This window comes from Dipodomys spectabilis, unplaced genomic scaffold (genome assembly GCF_019054845.1).
Source record: "Dipodomys spectabilis isolate Male_0828 unplaced genomic scaffold, ASM1905484v1 ptg000032l, whole genome shotgun sequence".
Classification (NCBI taxonomy): Eukaryota; Metazoa; Chordata; class Mammalia; order Rodentia; family Heteromyidae; genus Dipodomys; species Dipodomys spectabilis.
The window spans coordinates 9,299,816-9,324,289 of record NW_024870709.1 but is presented as its reverse complement, the minus strand read 5'-3'; the positions used below and the strand labels follow the sequence as shown (position 1 = coordinate 9,324,289).

The window sequence follows — 24,474 nt, the reverse complement described above, 5'->3', positions numbered from 1 at the left end:
GTTAATCTCAATTCAGCTCCTTAATAAAATTTTTATGGAAAAGATTTTCTTTTTCAAGAGTTACATGGATAGGGAAGTCTTTGACATTTTATTTTTTCCCCCTTCTACTTTACTTAGGACCTGAATTTGTATGTTATGCATACTTAGGCTAATTAAGCATGTTTTAAAATGTACATTTTGCAATTCTGACTCCAATACATTTGAATGCAGAATATTTTAGAACTTTATTTTGAAATCATTTAAAAGTTTGCACGAGTAATACAAAGAAATTCTATGAATAAATGGTCTTATGTATTTTCAGAGTTCATGGTGTAATAATTCACTTTTTACTTTCTTCTAGCACCAACAGACATTTTTGAATCAGCTGAGAGAAATTACTGGCATTAATGACACCCAGATACTGCAGCAAGCTTTGAAGGTATGGCCTATCTGAAACATGGACTTTGTATTACATCTTCACCTCCACTCTGTATTGAAGTTGGAAGTTGAGATATTTATTTTGACTGTGGTAGTTTTGGAGATAGAGGAATGACCTTTTAAAAGAGCCTTACTCAGTGCACTGCAATTTTGACCATATTAACTTTCAGCAATCTGATGTTTCAGATTGGAATGATGGATACCTTCTCTCTACATGAAAGCTTCTTTTGGCAAAACAGTAGGATGTGAATCCTATCACTAATGTTATTACCACAGACCTAGTCTTAGAATTTAAATTGGGGACTCAGGGTTAGGTGTTACAGAAAGTTGCATAAATGGAGTATAAAGTAGAAAATAGAGTTAAAGCTTGTATTTACTTTTCTCAAGAGGAAGAAATACAATTTTATTTTTGCATTCAATTGTATAAAAATATTCAGCTTCAAGTTTCAGTAGTAATAGGCAGCAAAATAAAGTACATTGGTTATGTCTGTGAAATATCTTCATTACCACATAGAAGTTCAAGTATAAGTCATGTGGATAATTCACAGTGAATGTATGACGCTCTTGAACTAGAACTATAATTTAAGCTCATTATTTGTTGCTATTAAAGGTTAAAAGTAATGTAGTGTTTTTGTTACTATGGTCATGTATACAATTACAGTCTTTAGAGCTTACTCTATGAGACAAAGTTAATTAAATGATTACTAATTTTGAGCCAAAAGGTCTTTGTTTCCAGAAACAATTTAAATCATGAGATAATTAAAATAGTAATCACCATACTGATAATAGTAACTAAACAGTTGATAGAGCTAGGTACTATCTGATTTTATTTGTGCTAACTCATCCTCATAATGATTCTTAAATAGTGTTGCTTCCACCATCCTGAGTCTCTCCTCTCCCCACCCCCCCTTTTGAAGATAATGGGAAAACAGTTTAACTCCCTGAGATCTCATAGCCAGAAAGTGGAAGAAGCTGGCAGAGAAGCCACAACAGCTTGATCTCTGGATGCCACATTAAATTTTTTGTTTCTTTTATTGGAAGCTTTGCTTCATCTTGTTTTCCCTATAAAGAAAGTGATGCAACAGTACTGTTAGGGCATTAGTACAGGAGTTACGAAGCCACTGTAAGTTGTTGGAGAGAAGAAGTAGTATTGCACCTCATCTTTTATGAGTGTGACATTGAGATGTTGCCAGTCCTTCCTTTATTCTGATAAATACCATGACTGCATCATTCCAAGTCAGTTTTCAGAAAATGCCTTTCTCAATATATCATAGAATATAAAGCTCCTGGCCATCACTTTCCCAGTTTCAATTTGCAGATTTTTACTTTTTTAACTTGAAGAATGTAGACCAAATTAAGTCTTATCTACATTCCTTTGATGTAATTTGCATGAATAGGAGACCTTGTTTTCCCAAGCTTCAGTTTCATTTTAATCACTGGGTGGGGGGGAGGGTGGGAGAACGTATTTAGACCTTCCTTGTTGCCTGTTGTAAATTTTTGAGATGTTTAATAATGAGTCAGTGCTCTTGAGAATCACCAATGTGGAATCTACTTTGGAAACACTTTGTTTCTGATAAATTTCAATACTTTTAAATCAAAGTATGACATTTTTTATGTACTAATTTTTTTTGGTGTGTGATTTCAGTTTTGAGGCTTGAACTCAGGGCCTGAGACTGAGCTTTTTTACTTAAGGCACACGCTCTAACATTTGAGCCCCAGAATATTACTGCCTGGGTTTTGGTGGTTAATTGGAGATAAGAATGTCACAGACTTTCCTGCCTGGTTTGTCTTTGAACTGTGATCCTCAGATCTGAGCCTCCTGAGTGATTAGGCTTATAGGCATAAGCTACCAGTTGCAGGCTATGTACTTAATTTTTTCATTATTATGTGTGATGACATATGACATGCTCAGCACATTTCTTGGCATAGAACTAGTGTTTAATAAAATTGGCCATGACTATGATTAATTTATAGCCATTACAATGTGATAGCCATTACCATTTTTGATTAATTTACTAATCTGATAGTATTGTCTACTCATATTTTTGATGAGTCATTTATAATGTCACAATGTTGAATGTAATACAGAATAAATCAGAGGTGTTTTTGCAAATTGTTCTCTTTTCAAATTTTCTTCTCCCCGTTGACTGCTAGAATTAGAGTTGAGCTGGATTTTGGGAACTTCATTTGTTTCAGTCATTTAGGAATGCATCAAATACCGGATCTTGATCCATCAAATACATCTTGATATTTCTATCATTTCCCATATTTAAGGTGATTTGCTTTTGTCCTTTAATCTTATTATTATTTTTTTTCCTCAGTAGTCCTGGGGCTTGAGCTCAGAGTCATGGTGTTATCCCTCAGCTTTTTGCTCAAGGCTAGCACTTAAGCACTTGAACCTACTGGTCCACATCTGACTTTTTGAAAGCTAATTGGAGATTAGAATCTCACTGAGTTTCTATCCTGTGCTGGTTTTAAACCATTATCCTGAGATCTCAGCCTTCTGAGCAGTTAGGATTATAGGCATGAGCCATTGGCACCCGACCACATGTTCTGTTCTTAATATATAGCCAGTGTAAACCTTTTACAATGAAAATTCATGAGGTCTTAACATGTAATTCCTGTGCACAATCTTCCACTGCCTTCCTTTTACACTGTTGTATATAGTGAAGTTCTCAGGGCTGTCCATGTTCTAACATCTGCCACTGTAATGACCATTATTCATGTAATCAGCTTCTCATGTTGTTTCAGTTAGCTGTGTTTAGTGTGATTCTATTTTATTAACCATGTAGAGAATATAAAGATAAAATTGGACAAGGCTCTTTTCACTTTGCTGCTTTAAAATTTTTATTCTAATGTTATTACTTTTAAGTGAACTTAAGACTTTTTACCTTAGGTATATATTTTAGAAAGAACTTAAGTAAAATTCATGCGTAAACTCGAATGGGATTGTCATCTTGATTAATTTGACGATTTCTGTCCAGGAGTTACACATACCTTTCCATACTGTTGAATTTCAATATGTTTTGCTATTTGTGTTCTGAGTCCCTGACATTTTGCTTGTGTGTCACCCCAAGCTACACATCTGATACGTAAATTAAATATATTATCTTTCATTGTACTTTTATAGTGCTTTGTATTTCCTTTTTATATGGCAAGTCCTAGAAAAAGATTGAGTTTATTCAAGTGTTTAAAAGTATGCTTTTGTATGGAGGATTTTTATGATACAGAAAATTATATAAAGTTTGTGAGATACTGTGTAGAATTATTCCTAAACATTCTATGTTCCTGTCTTGACCTTTGAAGGATAGTAATGGAAACTTGGAATTAGCAGTGGCTTTTCTTACTGCAAAGAATGCAAAGACCCCTCAGCAGGAGGAGACCACTTACTATCAAACAGCACTTCCTGGCAATGATAGATACATCAGCGTAGGAAGCCAAGCAGATACAAGTAAGTTGTCTTTTCCTTTTAAATAATGGAATGGAAATGTATGAGAAATATCTCATGGTAATATACTGATGTTTCTTGAACAGGGGTGAAGAACAGCGCAGCAAAGGAACTAAATTAGCCTTGGTTTCTTTTAATGTAGTTGAAAAGAACATGTGTTATTAGCTACATTCTACTTTTTTTCCCCTTGAATTAGAGGTAACAGATTATATTTAGTTATCTGTATATTTAGCTACCTAGTTATGGCTTTGAAATATAGAATTGTCTCAACTATATTTATTAGAAATAGCTAGAATTTTAAAAAGATCATGATCACTGGTGGACTGTAATTAGTGTGCTTTGTACTACTTTGGAGGTAAAGTACTAGTTCTAATCACTAGAAAGTCTATTTTTCAACAAAATTTCTTTTCCCTTCTCCCAACTTCCAGTAAAAATTTGGGAAAAAGACCTATCACTCTGCATCAAAATCTCCTTTAATCCAAAACAAAAAAACCCCATAAAAACCTGGGAGAGGTATTTTGAGACCTCACAGATGTGTATGCACATATTAATGCATACATGGCAGATTCACATGTGATTTTAGGGCTTTTTTTTCTCATAGTATAGATATTATTATTTAGCAGCAAGAGCTTTTCAGGATACACTCAAGTTACCTCTATATCACATCATGAGTTAATAACTGTACTCTGACTGAGGGTGCATATGGTAAAGTATGTACTTAGCTTGTGTGAGACACTGAGTTCAGTTCTCTATACCTAAAACAAGAAAAAAAAAACTACACTACCCATGTATAAGCATTTATTTGGGAACTTTGGATATTGATTTATCAATTTATTTATTTATTTATTGTGAAAATACCATACAGAGGGGTTACAATTACCTGAGCAAGGTAATGAGTACATTTCTTATCAAGCATTGTTGCCTCCTCCTTTGTTTCCCCTTCCCATCCACTCACATCTCCCCCCTATCCTCCCTCTACATAGGGAAGTTTGGATTTAACAAGTGTGATTGCTAATGTGTTTAAAGAGACTTTGCTAATAGACTTCGTTGAAGTTGGGAAAAATACAGAAAAAGCCCATTTACTCCTTCCTCTCATAGTTAATAGATAATGAGAGAAGTTTTGTATATATGATAGAGATGCAGGTGCTTATGTCTATTAGGACCAATTGTGACTTGGCTCTAGATATATCTCCAGCCTCATTTCTATCTGGTTTTCTATGTCAGTTTACACTGTCATGGCAGTTCCCACACAACTCAGTGTCGTTTCATTTTATACTTGTTTTTTCTTCTGTCAGGAATCCTCTCTATCCTTTCCCTCTCTAGTCTAATTTATCTGGTCTTAAAAGGGTTACTGCAGGAATTGGTTGCTAGAAAACATTTTTTTTGGTCTCTTGGAAGATAGGACCAAGTGTTTTTCAGCATATAGACCATATTTCTAACAAGTTCTGTTATTTTGAAATTATTTGCTGGTATTGGAAAAAAAGTTTGTTGAATTATTTTTGGCAATACCTACAGCCTATCTGTTTGAAGACTTACGAAAGGGAATGAGATTGAGAAGTTTGTTTCTAGATTTACTGCAGAAAGAAGAAAAGTGGTATAAATATAGGAAGAATTAGTTTGAGAAGTAGTTTGAGAATGAGATCTCATTTCTTCCAAGGTTCTGACCTAGAGGTGGGGCACAAATTTAGTTATGTAATAAAACAAGTGATTTTAATTGAAGAGTTATGGTTAAAGACTTCTGGTTAAAGTGGAATTAAGTCAAGGAAATGAATACTGGTTGATGTTCTAATTGTAAAAAGACTTAGATACTTGAGAGCACTTAATGGAGATGATATACTTTGACATGAATAGCATATAAATGTATTATAGAGAAAATTAAAATTATGAGACTGTCAGAAAGAAGAGAAAATAGCTTATTTGCTGTGTAAAACTGAGAACATTGTCTTAAATCAAGTGTTAATACTACTTCCAGACTTGATTAAGAATAGTGAAAATTGTCATGAAGGGTAAGAAAAAAATTGAATAGCTATGTTAGGGGAGGCTACCTAATTGGTGGAAATCATGTGTTCACTTGCTAACAATTTTATTCTGTGTCCTGAACAAAATACTATGTAATTTTATTTTTTCACTTAAAAGATAAATGATGTTTCTCTTTGTATTTCAACTGATCAACTGGCATTTTGAATAAATTGTTTACTATCACGGTGTTCTTTTGATCTATAAAATGTGTCATCTTTCTTACAGGAATGATTACTGGGACAAAATACCCATTAAGTTGGTTTGAGATATTGAGAAGCAAACTTGTAGCAAGTTGATATGGAGGTTGTATAATTGTAGTATTAGTGTCAAACTGGACCAAAATAACTGATGGAATAACAATAACTTTCCATTTAATATATTAATACCATGTTTTGTAAAATTCTGAGAAGCATAGTTATCCTTAGGAAATAACTTTTATTCAGTAAACTGTGTTATAGTAGTGTTAGATTGTTTAAAATAGAAAACAGCACATCAATGGATGCTGAAAAATACTCTTTTTACTATGCAGTTATTGTTGAGAAGTGAAAGGTTTTTTCTGGTATAGTTTTAGTTCTTGGAAGGAGTAGTAAACTTTGCATGTGGGATGGAAAGATAGGAAATATTATGAAAGGATACTTGTTTAAGTGCAAGCCTCTGCTGGAAAAACTGTGTGTGTGCTGAAGGAATGTGGAGTGACAATGCTAGAATTATGGGAATTTCTCAAGGGATCATTACAGATTCTGAGAATATTTTCCGACCATTTTCTTACTTACTTGAACTATATTGCTAGTTGAAAATTTATCCTACTCTTACCTAATTTTTTCAAATATGGCCATATTTTACTTTGGCATTTAAAAAATTTTCTGCAACTGAAGAGTAAAGAGTAAATAGTCATGCCAACTATAAATAGGTTATTTGTTGGTTTCAGTAGTGATGAAAACATCGGTTTTTCAAAATTGAAAATATAGGGCATCCTTGTTGATAATAAGTTGAAATATAACAATTTGTAACTGAGTGGCTCTTTTAGAAGGGATAAAACACATTTCTTAGGGTAATTAGAAAAATAATAGTTTGTGAGTAAATTAATCGTTTGTGAAAAAATGGAGTTTGCGAGTAAATATTTCTAGCTGATTGGGAAACTTTTTCTCATGTATATTCTGATGTATTGGAGAGAACGAGTTATGACACCTGATTTAAAGAGCACTTGTGTTTGTGAGCCTTTATTTAATATTGAAGAAGTAATTACCTTTTCAATAATAGAACAACCATGTGCTTTTTTCAGTCTTTTTTTTAAAGCCACTTGATTCTGAGAGAAAAAGGAAGTGTGTCAAGGGAAGTTTGTAGTTTGAATAATAAGGAATTTAGAAGTAGAGTACCTGGTGTCTTTATTTCAGTAACATTCTGTACTGTAGTTGTATGACAGATTCTCAGAGAAAGGTTCAAATCATTAGCCAGAATTCTAGGCAACTTTCATTATTTGAATATTGGATTTTTCAGATGAATGACTCCTGGCCCTAGCTTAAATTGGGGTTTAAATTATATTAGAATTTTACAGCCAAAATTACCAATGAGCTGGATACCAGCTCAGGCCTGTAATCCTAGCTACTTAGAAGGCTGAGATCTGAGGATTGTGTGCAGTTCAGAGCTAGTCCGGGCAAGAACATTAGTGAGACTCTTATACTCTAATTAACCAGCAGAAAATGGAAAGAGGTGCTGTGGCTCAAAGTGGTAGAGCTCTGTCCTTGAGCTGAAGTGCTCTGGGATAGTGCACAGGCCCAGAGTTCAAGCCCCACAACCAACAACAACAAAAATACAAATGAAAATGTGGTAGGATACAAGGCAAGATATTGAGTATCATAACTACTTAATGGAGGAGAGATTCTCTGAGGTTTTTGTTTCCTGGAACATAAAATCACAGCCATGAGGCCATAATTGGATAACACTTTTGCCCACTGTGAAGTCTAGTGGCAATATTTTTTGTATCATGACTGTTAAATCATTTTATTGTAAAAAACACTGTACAGAGGGGTTGCAGTTACATGAACAAGGTAATGGGTACGTTTCCTGTCAAGCATTGTTGCCTCCTCCTTTTTTTTTCCCTACCATCCCTTCCCTCCCACCTCCACAACTACACTCCCCCTACCTCCCTCTTCTCTACCCCCCAGGGGGGAAGGAACATACAAAGCAACAAAAAAATCACATGGTACATTATAAATACGTTAGAAACAATAGCAAGAAAGAAAAAAACCACTTGTGTCCCTATCTTGTGTTCATTTCTCTTAACATCATTTTATCTGGTCATATGTGCCTAGCTTTTGACCTTTTCTGCTTATCCCAGACATATGCTATTTATTGCAAATAAGGGAAACCATGGGATCTATGTTTCTTTGGGCCTGGCTAACATCACTTAATATAATTTTTTCCAAGTCTTTCCATTTCCTAACAAATGGGGTGATGCCATTCTTTCTGATTCCATTTTGTGTGTGTGTGTGTGTGTGTGTGTGTGTGTGTGTGTGTGTGTGTGTGTGTGTACATACACCACATTTTCTTGATCCATTCATCTACCGAGGTACAGCAGGGTTGGTTCCATATTTTAGCTATGGTAAATAATGCTGCAGTAAACATAGTTGTGCTGGTAGCTTTAGTATGGTCTTGTTTGTGATCATTTGGATAAATGCCCAAAAGTGGGATTGCTGGGTCATAGGAGAGCTCTATGTGGAATCTTTTGAGGAGCTTCCATACTACTTTCCAAAGTGGTTGAACAAGTTTATACTCCCATCAACAATGCAGTAAGGTTCTCTTCTGGCCACATCCCCTCCAGCATCTGTTGTTATTAAAGTTCCTGATGATAGCCATTCTAACTGGGGGTGAGGTGGAATCTCAACGTTGTTTTGATTTGCATTTCTTTTATGGCTAGAGAGGTTGAGCATTTCTTCATGTGTCTATTGGCTATCTTTCTTTCCTCTTCAGAGAAGTTTCTCTTTAAGTCTTTAGCCTATTTATTTATCAGGCAGTTGTTTCTTTGAGGATTTGTTGTTGGGGGATTTAATTCTTTGAATTTCAAGTATATTTTAGATATGAGACCCTTGTTCTCCCAGTCCATGGGCTTTCTATTGATCTTGCTAGCTGTGTCCTTTGCCATGCAGAAGCTTTGCAGCTTCATGCGATCCCATTTGTCTAACCTTTCTTTGATTTGTTGTGTTTCTGGGTCTCTATTAAGAAAATTTTGGCTTGTGCCAAGGAGACCTAGGGATTCTCCTATTCTGTCCTGTAATGTTTTCAGGGTGTTTACATTGAATACAAGGTCTTTGATCCATTTGGAGTTGATTCTGGTGCAGGGTGATTTATAAGGATCTAGCTTTAGTTTTCTACAGGTGTTTAACCAATTTTGCCAGCACCATTGACTAAAGATACTGTCTTTTTTCCGTTTTAGTTTTTTAGCTCCCTTAGCGAAGTTCAGGTGGCTATAGGTCTATGGGTTCATTTCTGGGTTTTCAATTCTATTCCATTGGTCCTGAGGTCTGTTCTTGTGCCAGTACCAAGCTGTTTTGATTACTATGGCTTTATAGTAGAGTTTGAAGTTTGGTATTGATATTCCTCCAGCAGTGTTCTTTCCATTGAGGAGCGTTTTTGCTATTCGGGGTCTTTTATTGTTCCATATGAATTTTTGGCTTGCCTCTTCTATTTCCTTGAAGAATGAGGTTGGAATTTTGATAGGTATTGCGTTGAATTTGTAGATAGCCTTGGGAAGTATTGCCATTTTCACGATGTTGATCCTTCCAATCCAGGAGCATAGGAGGTTTTTCCACTTCGTAAGTTCTGCTTTGATTTCCTTTTTCAGGTTTTTAAAATTTTCATCTTAGAGGTCCTTCACTTCTTTAGCTATGTTAATTCTTAGGTATTTTATTTTTTGTGGGGTTATTAAGGAGTTGCTTTCCTGATTTCAGCCGCACTCTTCTCATTGTTGGCACACGTTGATTTTTGAGGGTTAATTTTATACCCTGCTACTTTGCCAAAGTTTTGCAGCAGCTCAAGTAATTTGGGAGTGGAGTCCATGGGATTCTTTAAATACAAGATCATGTCATCTGAGAAGAGGGAGAGTTTTACTTCATCTTTCCATATTTGGATCCCCTTTATGTTTTAGTTAGGTATTCTAATACTAAATTGAAGAGAAGTGGAGAGTGGACATCCTTATCTTGTTCCTGAGTTTAGAGGAAATGGCTTTAGTTTTTCACCATTAATTATAATGCTGGCTGTAAGTTTGTGATATACAGCCTTTATTGTATTGAGGAATGTTCCATGAATTCCTAGTTTTTCCAAAGCCTTCATCATAAAGGTGTTGGATCTTGTCAAATGCTTTTTCTGCATCTATTGAGATAACCATGTGGTTCTTATCCTTGCTCTTGTTGATGTGATGAATTATATTAATTGATTTGTGTATATTGAACCAGCTTTGCATCCCTGAAATGAATCCTGTTTGATCGTGGTGTATGATTTTTTTGATGAATTGTTGAAGTCGATTAGCCAAAATTTTGTTGAGAAGTTTTGCATTGATGTTCATCAAAGACATGGGTCTATAGTTCTCTTTCTTTGATGAGTCCCTGCCTGGTTTTGGGATGAGGGTTATGATGGCTTCCTAGAAAGAGTTTGGTAGTAAACTTTCTGTTTCAGTTTCATTGAAGAGTTGAAGGAGTATTGGTGTTCTGCTTTGAAGGGCTTGTAGAATTCTGCTGTAAATCCATCTGGTCATGGGCTTTTCTTGGGTGGGAGGTCTCTTACTACTGTTTATTTCAATGCTTGATATGGGTCTGTTAATTTGGTCCAATTCATCTTGGTTTAGTTTTGGCATGTTGATATTTGCTAGGAAATAGTCCATTTCTTCCAGATTCTCAAATTTATTAGCATAAAAGTTTGAGAAGTATTCCCTTATAATGTTCTGAATCTTGGTTGTTTCTGTGGTGATGTTTCCATTCTCATCTCTGAGTTTCTTTATTTGGGTGTGTTCTCTTCTTTTTCTGATAAGATTTGCTAAGGGTCTGTCAATTTTGTTAATTTTGTCCAAGAACCAACTCTTCGTTTTGTTGATTCTGTTTTTTTTTTTTGGATTCTAATTCATTTAATTTTGATTTTATTTTAATTATTTCTTTCCATCTACTGGATTGGGGTTTAGCTGGCTGCTCTTTTTCAGGGAGGTTCAGATGTGTCATTAAATTGTTGGTTTCAGATCTCTCCAATTTGTTGATGTAGGAACTCAAACTATAAACCTTGCCTTTGCTGTGTCCCAGAGGAACTAGTAATATGTGTGTTCATGAATATCATGAACATTTGAATTTTCTAATCAGTTCCATGACCCACTGGTGATACAACAGTGTGTTTTTCAGCTTCTATGTGTTATAGGACTTTCTTTGGTGGCTTTTAGTGTTGAATTCTAATTTTATTCCCTTGTGGTTTGAGAGAATGCAGGACATAACTTCAATGTTTCTGAATTTGGACGTTCGCTTTGTGACCTAAAATGTGTTCTATTTTGGAAAATGTTCTGTGTGCTGCTGAGAAGAATGTGTATTCTGATGCTGCTGGATGAAACATTTGGTTATATGTCTTAAATCTAGTTGATGTATGCAATTGTTTAGATCTGCGGTTTCTCTGTTGTTTTTGCTGAGTTGATCTATCTAGTGCGGCTAGTGGTGTGTTAAAGTCCCCAACAATTAATGTCTTTGGATCTATGTGAGATATGAGGGAAATTATTGTTTCTTGGATAAATTTGGGTGCTCTGCTTTTTGGTGAGTAGATATTTAAAATTGTAATATGCTTTTGAGAGAGATCTCTTAATTAGTATGTAGTGATCTTCTTGATCTCTTGTCACTAATTTTAATTTGAAGTCTATTTTATCTGATATTAGGATTTCAACTCCTGCCTCTTTATGGGGCAATTTGCTTGGTAGATTTTATTCCTGTCTTTCACTTTCAGAATGTTTGTTTTTAATGGGCAAGGTGTGACTCTTGAAGGTGAATAGAAGAATCTTGCTTTTTAATCCAACTAGACAGTCTGTGTTGCTTAATTGGAGAGTTAAGTTAATTGATATTGAGAGTTAGGACTGAGAGATGTTTGGTAGTTCCTGCCATGTTATCCACCTTTTTGGGGGCTGTGACATTTGGGTTCTTCCTGTGGTTCTTGGATTCTCAGTTTCGGTGCAGTTTCTTGGCCTTTATTTTGGTCTTGTTGGCTTTTCTATTTGTACATCTTTAAGTTCCTTCCTTCCTTCCTTCTTTCTTTCCTTCTTTCTTTTTTTTTTTTGCCAATCGTGAGACATGCACTCTAGGCCTGGGCCTGTTCCTCAGCTTTTCAGCTCAACGTTAGCACTTGAACCACTTGAACCGCAGCACCAATTCCATCTTTTTCTGCTTATGTGGTGCTGAGGAATCTTACTCAGGCCTTCATGCATTCAAGGGAAGCACTCTACCACTGAGCCTCCTTCCCAGCCCCTTTTAAGTATCTTTTGTAGGACTGGTTTGGTGGAGATACTTTGTTTCAGTTTTTCTTTGCTATGGAAGATTTTTATTTGACATTCCGTTATGAAGGAGAGTTTAGCTGGGTACAGTATTCTTGGTCAACAGTTGTATGTCTTTAGGGCATGGCATACATCATTCCAAGCTCTTCTTGCTTTAATTGGCTCTGCTGAGAAATCTGAGGTGATTCTAATTGGTTTCCCTTCATAGCTAGTGATTGATCTTTTCTCCTTGACAGCTTTAAGGATCCTCTCCTTGGTCTGAGTTGATCCTGTGTGGATTATAATGTGACGGTGGGATGTCATGTTCTGCTCTGGTCTATTTGGGGTTCTAAAACCTTCTTGTATCTGAATTGGCCTATCTTTTTGCATGTTTGGGAAGTTCTCTGCTTCCTAGCAGAGAACTGTTAAATAAATTTCCTAGACCATTAACTTCTGTCTCTAGGTGCTCCTCTACACACATTATCCTTATATTAGGTTGAATAGTTCTATCATATTTCTTGGATTTGTCTTGGATAGTTGTATGTTCTTTCTCTATAATATCTAAGCTGTCTTCAATCCCCGAGATTCAGTCTTCTGCATGGTCTAACCTACTGTCAAGACTTTCTACTTTATTTTCTTTCCTTCTAATTGGTCAGCTTTGATGGCTTTAGATTCTTTGTTGGAGCTTTGTTTTAGATCTTGTATGGACTTGTTTACTTCCTTAATTTGGTGTTCAATGTTTATTCTCAAATCACTTAGTTGATTGGTTATGGTTTCATTGGACTCCCTTTCCTTCTTACAGGCTCCATTTACAGCATTCCCTTTGTGGTCTTCCTGGATTTCTTCAACTGTCTGTTTATGGATTCCCTGAATGCCTCCATTGATCTTTGTCTATTCTCATCCAGTTCACACAAATCCTGTATCACTCTTTGATTAGCTTCCTCATGCTGATGCAATTCCTGTATTTTTCTTTGACTGGTCTCAGCCTGCTCACACAATTTCTGTATTAATCTTTGATTAGCTTCCTCATGCTCACGAGATTCCTGTATTAATTTTTGGTTGGCCTCATGCTCACAAAGTTCCTGTATTAATCTTTGGTTAGCCTAGTGTTGCTCCCTGTCACACTCACACTGAGTCTTTGCAGGTTTTCAATCTTTTCATTCACCATTTTTTACTAGTAATGTTTGTAGAGCTTTTTGGGAACTCTCCTCTGGATTCATGAACTGTTCTGTTACCTGAATATCTTGACAGGGAGTTGAGATACCCGGACTTGCCATTTTTCTTGTGTTTCTCTGGCTTGTTCTGCTCATTTGGTATGAAAGTAACACCAATTTCATGCTGGAATACTCTTTTAAGGCAAGCATCAACCAGGGTCCTGTAGTTGTACAGTTAAAATGGCTGCAGATACAATCTAGTTCAACAGATACAATCTATTAAATATCAAACAACTATGGATTAATGGGCTAAGAACATTGTTAAATAATTTTGAACTTCTTTAAAACAGGACAGAAGCAGTATGTGGCAACCAGATGTACTACAATTGAGCAGCCAAAATAAGAGGGATCAAATCAAGATAAGAGGGATTTGACTAGTTAATTTTAACAGAGGAAATAATACCATGTTATTTATTTAAATTATAGAGAAATTGGTATAACAAATGGTAATTGAGAACTGATAGTTCCAAAATTTGAAAGCATTGAATTTTTTTCCCCATACAGCTTGAATTATTTGAAAAGATTTATTCACACTGAGACAAACCTTGAAATTCTGATTATGGGTACAGTTCTTGGCCAGACTAACAGTGATTTAAAAATGAATACATCGAATGCTAATGTTATCCTACTGAGGATAAATCACTTAAGTCAAACTGGCATGGGTTTTTATTAATTCAATCTGATATTTTTCTTATTCCCAATGTTTTTAAGCAAGTAACTTCAGGTAGAAAATAAAATGTACTGCAAATGCCCAAGTTGACCTCAAAAATGTGGACTGAAGTAATTTTCCATCCTTGCTTCTCGATTTTTTTTTTTTAAGATTTGTGGCAGGATGATAAACCATGAGCCTTTGTACTTACAGGTTGTAGTAGAGTGTTGCATTCATTTTTTTTTTCCCCTCAGTAATCCAAGTTGAAAATGCACTCTCATTAGGTAATGAAAAGATTCTCTTGTCATAACTCCCTTGGTATTCATTATACTTGTTTCCTTACTTTCGCAGCAATTAAAAGCAGAACTATATTTTGTACAGTGCAATTGCCACTAGTCAAATGTGGCCATTAAAGTTAAATATTATTGAAATTTGGTGCTTAGGCTATCCAAAATGTATTTTAAGTGTTCAATACTAGTAGCTATAATATTGGAGAGTGCAGGTAACAGTAGATAGTTCTTTCAGACAATATTCTTTTGAAAACCCTGAATTCTATAATGTCAGGAATGAACAAATGTAAATATCTTAAAGAATCCCATTAGTCAGTCAGGATAAGGAAGAATTGGAGGATAGGGTGAGAAACACAATTTACATTGTTTATATCTTCTTGTTTTTGAAGTTTTTATTTTAACATAGTACCTTATTTGTATACTCACCTATTAGAAAATGAGGACATGTACTCAAGTCTGCTAACTAGTGTCACTGTTCAGATAACCCACTAATTTCTATTTCTATTCCGTAGGTATGTTGATTGACTAAAATGTATTAGAGACTTTCATAGATCATAAAGAAATACAGCGTTTGTCTTCACAGACAAAATACAGTATTGAATAAGGTCAGGAAATCAGAAATTTGTGAAGAACATTAGAGCTATGCAGACACAGTGAACTGGGTGTCATGTCTTTAGAATAGGATAAGCTGTTTTAGTTCCTGTGTTCAGGAACTATCTCTTGAAGGAGGCTATTCTTGTAAAGATACTTGATTAAAGGGAAGAAAAGAGCAAAGTTGGCACTGTGAGAGAAGTATGTCTTAGGCTAGACTAGAGGCAGAAATAAGATTGGCCTATGAGATAAACAGTGAGTATGTAATCTGATGTGGAAGGGAGTAAGGCTGGGTGTCAGTACTCTTATTTCTGATGTGTTGATCATCTGATCTCAAACATCTGTCCCATTCTTCTATATACTTCTGATGTTCTAGGAGTTTTCTTTTTTTAACAATTCTTCTTGAACAAGTGTTCAATTTGCAGTTCTGTAAATTTTGTATTCAGAACTTTTCTTTAAATTGTTACCTTGGTACATACTCTTAGAATATTTCTTAAACTCTTGGTCAGTGCTTTATTGTAGCTCTCTAAGCATGTTGAGTCCTTTCTGCCCATTCATTCTCATGCCTAGAATCATAACAGTAGTAAATATAGTCTTGCTTTACTTAAAATTCCCTAGGCTTAGCTTCCCTGTACATAAGAAAACCAATGGAAGAACATTTATTTCCTTTACAAAATCAAAATCTTTTTATTGTACAAATTTCATTTCACTTACTTAATACAATAGTTTCATGAGAAAGTAAATTATGAATTATGGACTTCATACATTTAAAGTTTAATTTATTGGTAAGTTGATGACCACTCCCTATTTTGGAGTTAGCAGAGAAACATTGGTACTGTGACTTAAACGGTCAATTTTTATAATTACTTTTGTGTGCAGAGATCTCTATAGAATTTCCATACATGTGCTTTTTAAGTGGTCATAATAATACTAGAGGAAGGTTACTTTAAAAAAATGGTTTTACCAAGGTCTTGCCTTGGCACACAGGCAAGAATATTTACTATGTTCTGAAATAAACCTGTAATTGTAAGAAAGTACTAACTTCCATCGTAAAAGTTGTTATTGGTCATGTATTTTCTGCAATCACTAGTTCATTAATTCCAGAAGAAGAAATTCAGTTTTAAGCACTGTATTAAAATATCATTTGACTTGTTGATTGTTAATTACAAGGATCCTAAAATAATATGAAATTGGCTTGTAAATTGGTTTTAATTTTACAGGATTATCATTGGCCTAAGAAAGCTTTATGAACAAATGGGAATAACACGGAGGAAATTATTAATAAACTTTTCTACTGCTTAAAAGAAAAATTCTTAACTCTGAGTTAATGGGTGATAGTTTCTGATCTCAATCATCAGTGTTTTCTACTATTAATAACTTCTGTTCCCCTGTATCAGGGGTTGCAGGCTCAGATTACCAACATGTGCCTGAATATTTAACCCCCTAAACATTGGAGAAGGCTGGGGCAGTATGGGTTAGCTGGAGCCAGAAAGTGTGAATTCTAACTACAGGCAGCTTTATTCCTTCATGCCAGTGAAAAGTACAGTGATGCATGAACAAAGCAAGTAATGTGAATGTGTGTGGCTAGACAGGGGGCAGGGGATATGTCAGAGTGGGGAGGTGACCGTTCTGTCTAAAGAGAGCCTCAGCTACCACCCTATCTTGTTATGGTGGTTGTATTGCCATACAGAAATCCCGAGACCAGGTTATCCAATTCTGCCCTCAGAGAAGAAGGGAAGAAATATTTATTCACCTATAATCTACTAGTCTTTTAAGTTTTATAAACTTTTTATTCTTTCTTAAAAATAAACTTTTATTTTTTTATTTTTTTATTGTGAAAATAATGTATAGAGTTGAGTACATTTTTTATCAAGCATTGTAGCCTCCTCCTTTGTTTCCCCTTCCCATCTCTTCCCATCCTCTTCCTGCCCCTCTCCCCAATCCTCCCTCCCCCCAAAATTAAACTTTATATCCTAAAACTGTGTGTGTGTGTGTGTGTGTGTGTGTGTGTGCGCGTGCGTGCCAGTCCTGGAGTATGAACTCAGGGAACTGTCCCTGACCTCCTTTGCTCAAGCTCAAGGTTAGTACTCTACCCCTTGAAACACAGATCTGCTTCTGGCTTTTGTGGTGCATAATTGGAGATAAGAGTCTCACAGCTTTCCTGCCCAGGCTGACTTCTAACCTCAATCTTTAGAGCTCAGACTCCTGAGTACCTAGGATTTCAGGTGTTAGCCACCAGTGCCTGGCTTCAAAAGTTTATCAGAGGAAATTTTCAATTGTGACTTGTGCTTGTGAAAAACTTTTTTAGGAATTTTACATAGGCATTTGGGAAAGATTTCCTTTTGAATGTGTAAAATGTCTACTGCATTCTAAAATGAAATTTGTTCATCACTTCTTTCACTAGAAAGCTTTATGATATTTAGAAGATAATCAAGATCGTAGTGTGAACAAAGTTTGTCAAAGTTCTGATTTTGCTTGAAAATTCCATGTTTTCCAATAATTTTCAATAAATATTCCTTAGTGGCAAGTATGTGTGTTGTTCCTGAATAGTCATAGTTTGTAACTGGTTACAAGTTTGTTTGTTTAAATTGTACTTTAGCTTTATAACTCAAACATTGCACTACTATTTTTCTATAGCAAGAACATGCTTTACATATGTAGCCAGAGATACTTTATGTAGTCTATTTTGTCACAGTTACACATGGGATTTTGTAAAATTTGCTATTGCATTTTTGTGAATTTTTTAGACAGTTACCGTTTTCTACCTTCATTATAATTCTTCAGAAAAACTTGTAGAAATATTTAAAAAGAAATTGTTTTACACATCTTGGTGCTCTCTTGATTTGTGCCAAGGCATACTAGTTTTTCTTATTATCATTTTTATCATTCGCTGTGACAAATATAATCACAGTAGAAAAAGACAAAAAACATTTAGTATTATTATGATTTTTTTTTGTGCCTGAGGATCTCCTTACCCCTTCCATAAAATATTTTGGTAAACCTTGAAGACTACTGAATTTAAGAGTTAAATTTGAAGCCTTTGTAGCATTTTTTATTTGTAAGACATTGTGCTTCATTTGTCAGAACTCCAGTTGTCTTATGTCGAGGGTGGGGGTTCATGAGTACAAGTCCAGCCTGGGCTACGTAGTAAGACCCTTTTGTTTTGTTTTGTTTTTAAAAAAGCAAACAAAAAAATCTTGATTTGTGTTTTACTTTTTGTCTTGCTTAAATTATATGGTATTATATGATTTTTGCTGTTTCTCAATGAGCCTCTACTCTAGGCATTTTATCAGTCATGAAACATTATACATATTTTAAGATATTCTCAAGGCATTTAATATAGAGGATTTGAGTCTCCAAACATCCCTGGAAGGACTGGGTATAGAGAACCCCAACTCTGCTTTATGAAATGAGTTACATATCACTGTATGACTGACATTTCAGGATAGCTTTTCCCTCTGCTCCAAGCCCTCAAGGACTAACTGTTCAAAAGCGTACTTCTTTCTGTAGCTATGGCCTACTCAATGGAATGTCAAGATCAGGTAACTGCAAGTGAATGCTTCCTGGACATTGGAATACCAAGTCATATTGCCACTTCTCCTTTATCACCTGACATCCTTGAAGTAGAAATTAGATGCCGGAAGGCAACTGTAGAATAATTTATATTTATTAAACTCTGCTGGGAGAAAACAGCCAGAAGCAGCAGGATAATGGCTTCGTCCTATTTTTGCCTTTCTGATCTTGTTAGTATGTCTAGGTGACAGTAAACTAACTTTAAAAAATTATTTTATTGTAAAGATGCTGTATCTGTACATAGTAAGGTAATGAGTACATTTCTTACTGAGCTGAAAGTAAATTGAGAAGATGGATCGTGTTTTTGTTTTCTAATCTTTGCAGTTTCTACAGTTGACAAATGCATCTGAGAAAGATGAGAGAATGACTTCTCTTGATTAACTTACCCAAGTTCTAAATACCATGATACCCCTCACTGTTTATGATTCATTTTTGTTTATCTATAGTTCAGGTTCATTATTTATTCTGAGCTGGGTGGCCTAACCCATCTTCAGCTATAGTCTGGTGGTATATAGATCTTGTAGCCAAATTTATGAAACGTTTGCCCTGTTGGCATATGTAAGGAATTCTATCATTTTAGTTAGTGTGTGATGTAGCTGTTCTGCATATTTGTTGATTGAGTCTTTTGGACTTGGCCTAATGTTTCCATGAGGTTATTGTTCAAGGGCATTCAAAAGACTCAATATTTCTTATGGACAGCTATTCTAAATATTTTTTGGGGAGAGGGAGATGTCTGGTACTAAGGTTTGAATTCCTGGCCTCACACATGCTGGGTTGGGACTCTCACTTGAGACATGCTTGCCGTCTGGGTTTTGCTAATTGAAGATGGAGTCTAGTGAAGTTTTCTGCCTCTGAGGGCTTTAAACTGCGACCTTTTGGACCTCAGGTTTCCAAGTAGCTAGGATTGTAAGTGTGAGTCACTGGTGTCCAGCTTTAAATATTCTTGTGAGCTACCATGCTTAGAAAAGAAGTACAGGCAACAATAGAATTAGAGTTTGTATTTTTTTTCTCACGTTTTAGATTATATTTTTCTACTTATTTTTCTTTTTGTAGAGGTCTTAAGGTTTGAACTCAGAGGTCCTGGGTGCTGTTCTTCAACTTCTTTTACACAAGGCCATAGCTCTACTTCTAGCCTTTTCTCTTCTTTTCTTTTCTTTTGTTGGTCATGGGGCTTGAACTCTGGGCCTGGGCACTGTCTCTGAGTTCTTCAGCTCAAGGAGAGTATTGTACCAGTGGAGCCACAGAGCCACTTCTGTTTTTTTGGTGGTTAATTGGAGATAAGAGTTTCACCAACTTTCCGGCACCGGCTGGCTTTGAACCATGATCCTCAGATCTCAGCCTCCTTTGTAGTTAGGATTATAGGCATGAGCCACCAGCACGCAGATTTTTCTTTTCTTTTGTAGTTTATTGGAGTAAAGAGTCTCATAGATTCCAGAACCACTATCCTCAGATCCTAGATGCCTGACTAGCTAGGATTAGAGGTGTGAACCACTGGCATGGCTTTTAGTATTTATTTTTATAATTTTGTAATTATATGGTAAAATGAAGATAACCCCTACCATTTACTTTTTTTTGTTTCTCATAAAATTCTTTATGAGTAAAAAGTAAAATTGGAAAATTGGCAAGTTTTAAACATGCTTGAAATACCAATAAGCGAAATCAAAAAATACAAATAAAAATAATCCCTGCTACATCAAGATATCATCTGTACTTCCTTTTCTTTTTCATCTTACTGATTCCTGTCATTTCAGTCATAATAGGAGTATTTTTCATTGCCAGTAGGAGTATTTTTCATTGCCAGTTCTGTGTTAAAATGAAAACCAGTACACATTGAAAAATTAAACAATGCCATGCTTATACTGAAAGTGGCTTATACTGAAAGTAGTTTTTAGAAAAAGAAGTAATTCTTACAGTACTAAGGGTTTTCTTTGTTAGAAGATCAATTTCACTTATTTGTATGTTTGTTGTTTTAGTGAAATGAGAATCTTGTTTAAAAGAAATGCATGATTACCAAATAATACATATGGTACAAAGTGTGCAGAAAAGAAAGTCAAAGCCCTGTAGTTTCTCCTTTCATGATTTATTTAATTAGAGCTAACCATTTTTTGACAGTTTGTCATATTATTCTTCCAGACATGAAAACACCATGCATCTACTGTCAGTATATTTATGAAATGTAAACTTTTGAAGACACAGTTGTTTATTATAATTTTATAAACAATGTCTACATGGTGGAATGGAGAGAATTTGTGATCCGGTTAAGTTCAGAAAGTATAAATGCAAAACTTGTTTGATTCTATTTGTTTCAGTTTTTATTAGTAAAGAAATCATTCTTAGCATTCTTCTTATTAGCATTTTTTTAGAGACTTCATTGTAAATATAGGGATTATTCAGTGAAAATCATTTATGCTCTTACTCTTTTCATATATTTTCTAGGAGAAAATCTTAGGTTGCCAGTAATAATTCATTAAAAGTGTGCATTCTTTTATATAAGCTCGATCCTATAAAGAAATTTGGGGGCTGGGAATGTGACTTAGTGATAGAGTGCTTTCTTAGCATACATGAAACCCTGGATTTGATTTCTCAGTACCACATACACAGAAAAAGGCAGAGTGCTGCTGTGGCTCAAGTGGTAGTGTTAGCCTTGAGCAAAAGAAGCTCAGGGACAGTGCCCAGGTCCTGAGCTCAGGACTGGCAAAAAACAAAAGAAGTTGGGCATTAAAAATGGTGTTGACTTTGTTAAGGGTTTATTGGGTGTAAAATCTCAACGATAAGCATTATTTTTTGTTTTGTTTGACTGAATTCTGACAAAGATAGTTTTGCTTTTCAGATGTGATTGATCTTACTGGAGATGATAAAGATGATCTTCAGAGAGCAATTGCCTTAAGTTTGGCAGAATCAAACAGGGCATTCAGGGAGACTGGAATAACTGATGAGGAACAAGCCATTAGCAGGTAAAAACACAATTTGTATGAAGCAGATATAGATGCTATTCATTTAATTTTTAAAAATAATTTTTTCTCTTTTTATTTCTTTTATTTTTTGTTTATGTGATACTGAGGAACTGAATACAGGGCTTTATGCATGTTAGGCAAGCATTCTCCCATTAGGCCGCATTCCCAGCCCCTAGATGCTGTTTATAAGAAATAGTAATTGGCTTTAACTTTAAGAGGCAATAAGATGTACTTTGTTCTAAGTAAATCAATGGCAACTTCTATGTATTGTTTTTATGTCTTATGTAATCAAATTTTTCATATTTCAGGTCTGTTGGTAGTTGAAGCTTAGATTTTTAGGTTGTTGGAATAGCATTATGGAGTACTAAATTTGAGTCATGTATTTAATTATCTCTATTTTTCTTTCTACAATCCCCTTGAACATGCTGTTATCAATGAACTTAATAATTTATAGCACAGTAAACAATTAACTTGATGGATTTACAGTATAGTTCAGGACATTTTGCTGTGAATAGCCATTATTAAATACTTTTGACTTAGTTGATCATATGGTTTCTGCCACAGCCACTCAACTCTCACATTGTAGCAGTCATAGCTTTTATATAATTGGCATGACTGTTTTCCAGTAAATCTTTATTTGCATAGATAAGCAGCTTGCTGGATATGCCAATCTCATATCTGGTAATATAGTAGTATGTTTACATATAGAGTTCTCCATGATGTTTGGAAGTATGGTTTTCAACTTAACAACTAAAACTTTTTAGTTTAAGTTAGTTTAATCCAAGTAAGAATAAATAATAAATTTTGCTAGGCAATGATTTTTAAAAAGAACTTTTAACTTTAAGTAGTAGCTATTCTTTTTTAAATAGCTATTTGGAGGGAGTAGCAAACTTAAAAGACAAGAAATGAAATTAGCTTTCAAAAGATTAAAGATTTTTGCAAAAGTACATAGTAGCAAGTACATAGTAGCAGAATGTACTACCTTTTTCTTTTTTCAAAGACCATTGTCCCTTGGCTTAAAATCAATGTATTCCTTTCTGAATAGTTTGAGATTTCTGTGTGGTGGGAGATGTTTAATAAAAGCACAGATTTTTTTTTTTCCAAGTGATTTTTAGTGTCTTTAAATCCATTGTTCCTGAATAGTTCATTGAAATAAATAATTATTTGGAATAAGAATTGATAGCACTTAAACTGTGATGAAGAATGCAGTTTTTCCTTATCTGTTCTAAGATGACTTAGGTGGATATAATGTAACAAATTAAAACATAAGTGTGGTATAAGTATTTTTGTAAGTGTATTTTATTCACATGAAAATAATATTAACATATGAATATGAACAAGTCTGATAGATCAGATTAATACCAATGATTTTGTTTTTAGAAACTGCTTGTTCTTTTTTTTTTTTTTTTTTTTGTGGGTCTGGTTGTGGGGCCTGAACTCTGGGCCTGGGCACAGCTCAGCTCTTCAGCTCAAGGCTAGCACTCTACCACTGAGTGCACTCTACCACCCAGGGCCTCATGCATGCAAGGCAAGCGCTCTACCACTGAGCCACCTTCCAAGCCCGAAACTACTTGTTCTTAACCACATTGAAAAAGCATTTGGGTATTCCTGTGGTTTGAACTCAGGGCTTTATAATTGGTAAGAAGGTGCTCTGTCTCTTGATCCTTATTTGAGCCCTGTACCCATAGTTCTGAATGATGTATTTTTTGGTTAAAACAGGGGCTATTTGCTTCATAAACTGCTCAAAAATAGAGACAGATTCTGAGAAGTGGATCCAGCGGCAATTTCATCATTGCATGCACATCACAGAGTAGTGAGGATTACAAGTGTTAGCCTCTGGTTTCTGGCTTAGTTTCATTTTTTAATCTTAGGTGACTTGAAGAGCAGCAGGCAATTATATGCATTTCTCTAGCTCTAATCAAGCAGCTATTTATTATAGTTTGTACCTAATTTGACCATGATAAAGGAGGTTATATGCCGGGTGCCAGTGGCTCATGCCTATAATTCTAGCTACTCAGGAGGCTGAGATCTGAGGATCTCAAGTCAAAGCCAGCCTGGGAAGGAAAGTCTGTGAGATTCTTATCTCCAATAAACCACTCAGAAAGCTGGAAGTGGTGCTGTGGCTCAAGTGGTAAAGTGCAGGCCTTGAACTGAAGAGCTGAGTTAAAGTGCCCAGATGCAGAGTTCAAGCCCCGTGACTACCAAAAACAAAAGTTATACATAAATATTTTGAAGATAGTGTTTGGTTTATATTACTACATTTTTTCCCTTCCAACTTTCTTTATGAAATAATAAACAATTTAAGCAAGCTGCTTAGCATTGTTAAAATGACAAAAGTCTGAACTATTATTTGTTATATAATTAAGTTTAATCTTTATCCATTAACACCTTTTTATTACCAACAATTTTAAAGTATGTAGTTTATTTGAATTCCTTAAGCTTCTCCTATGTTCACATAGATTGTTTCAAGTAATGATAACTTTGAAGTCTTACTATGTTGTATATAATGTCACATTACAAATTATTCTGAAATAAAGAATATTCTTTAGTATTTATTTTGGCGGTACTGGGATTTGAACTCCAGGACTCATGCATTTTAGTTAAGCAGTCTCCCATTTGAGCCTAATCTAAAAGAATATATTTTTGACATTACTCTATTAGGGTGAAATATTTATGATAAAGGTAATATGACATGAATGAGATTTTCTGGGGAAGCCAAAGAGTTGTAAAATCTTAGTTCTTGCCAAGGTTTTATAATTAGCACAAGGTAGGTTAAGCTGTTCTCAAGGGTTAAATGCTTATTTAGAATCGTCAAACATTTCTTGATAAGGC

At 35.0% G+C, this 24,474-nt stretch overlaps 1 protein-coding gene across 4 annotated transcripts in view; it reads left to right on the top strand.

The window, feature by feature from the left end:
- Usp25 (ubiquitin specific peptidase 25) overlaps positions 1 to 24,474 on the top strand; it is a 104,254-nt gene that overhangs the window by 12,994 nt on the left and 66,786 nt on the right. For all 4 annotated transcript variants that reach the window (XM_042676790.1, XM_042676789.1, XM_042676788.1 and 1 more), the window contains exons 2-4: positions 341 to 418; positions 3,724 to 3,868; positions 21,519 to 21,642. In XM_042676790.1, coding sequence (XP_042532724.1) covers positions 341 to 418; positions 3,724 to 3,868; positions 21,519 to 21,642 — 347 coding nt within the window. The remainder of the gene's footprint in view (positions 1 to 340; positions 419 to 3,723; positions 3,869 to 21,518; positions 21,643 to 24,474) is intronic.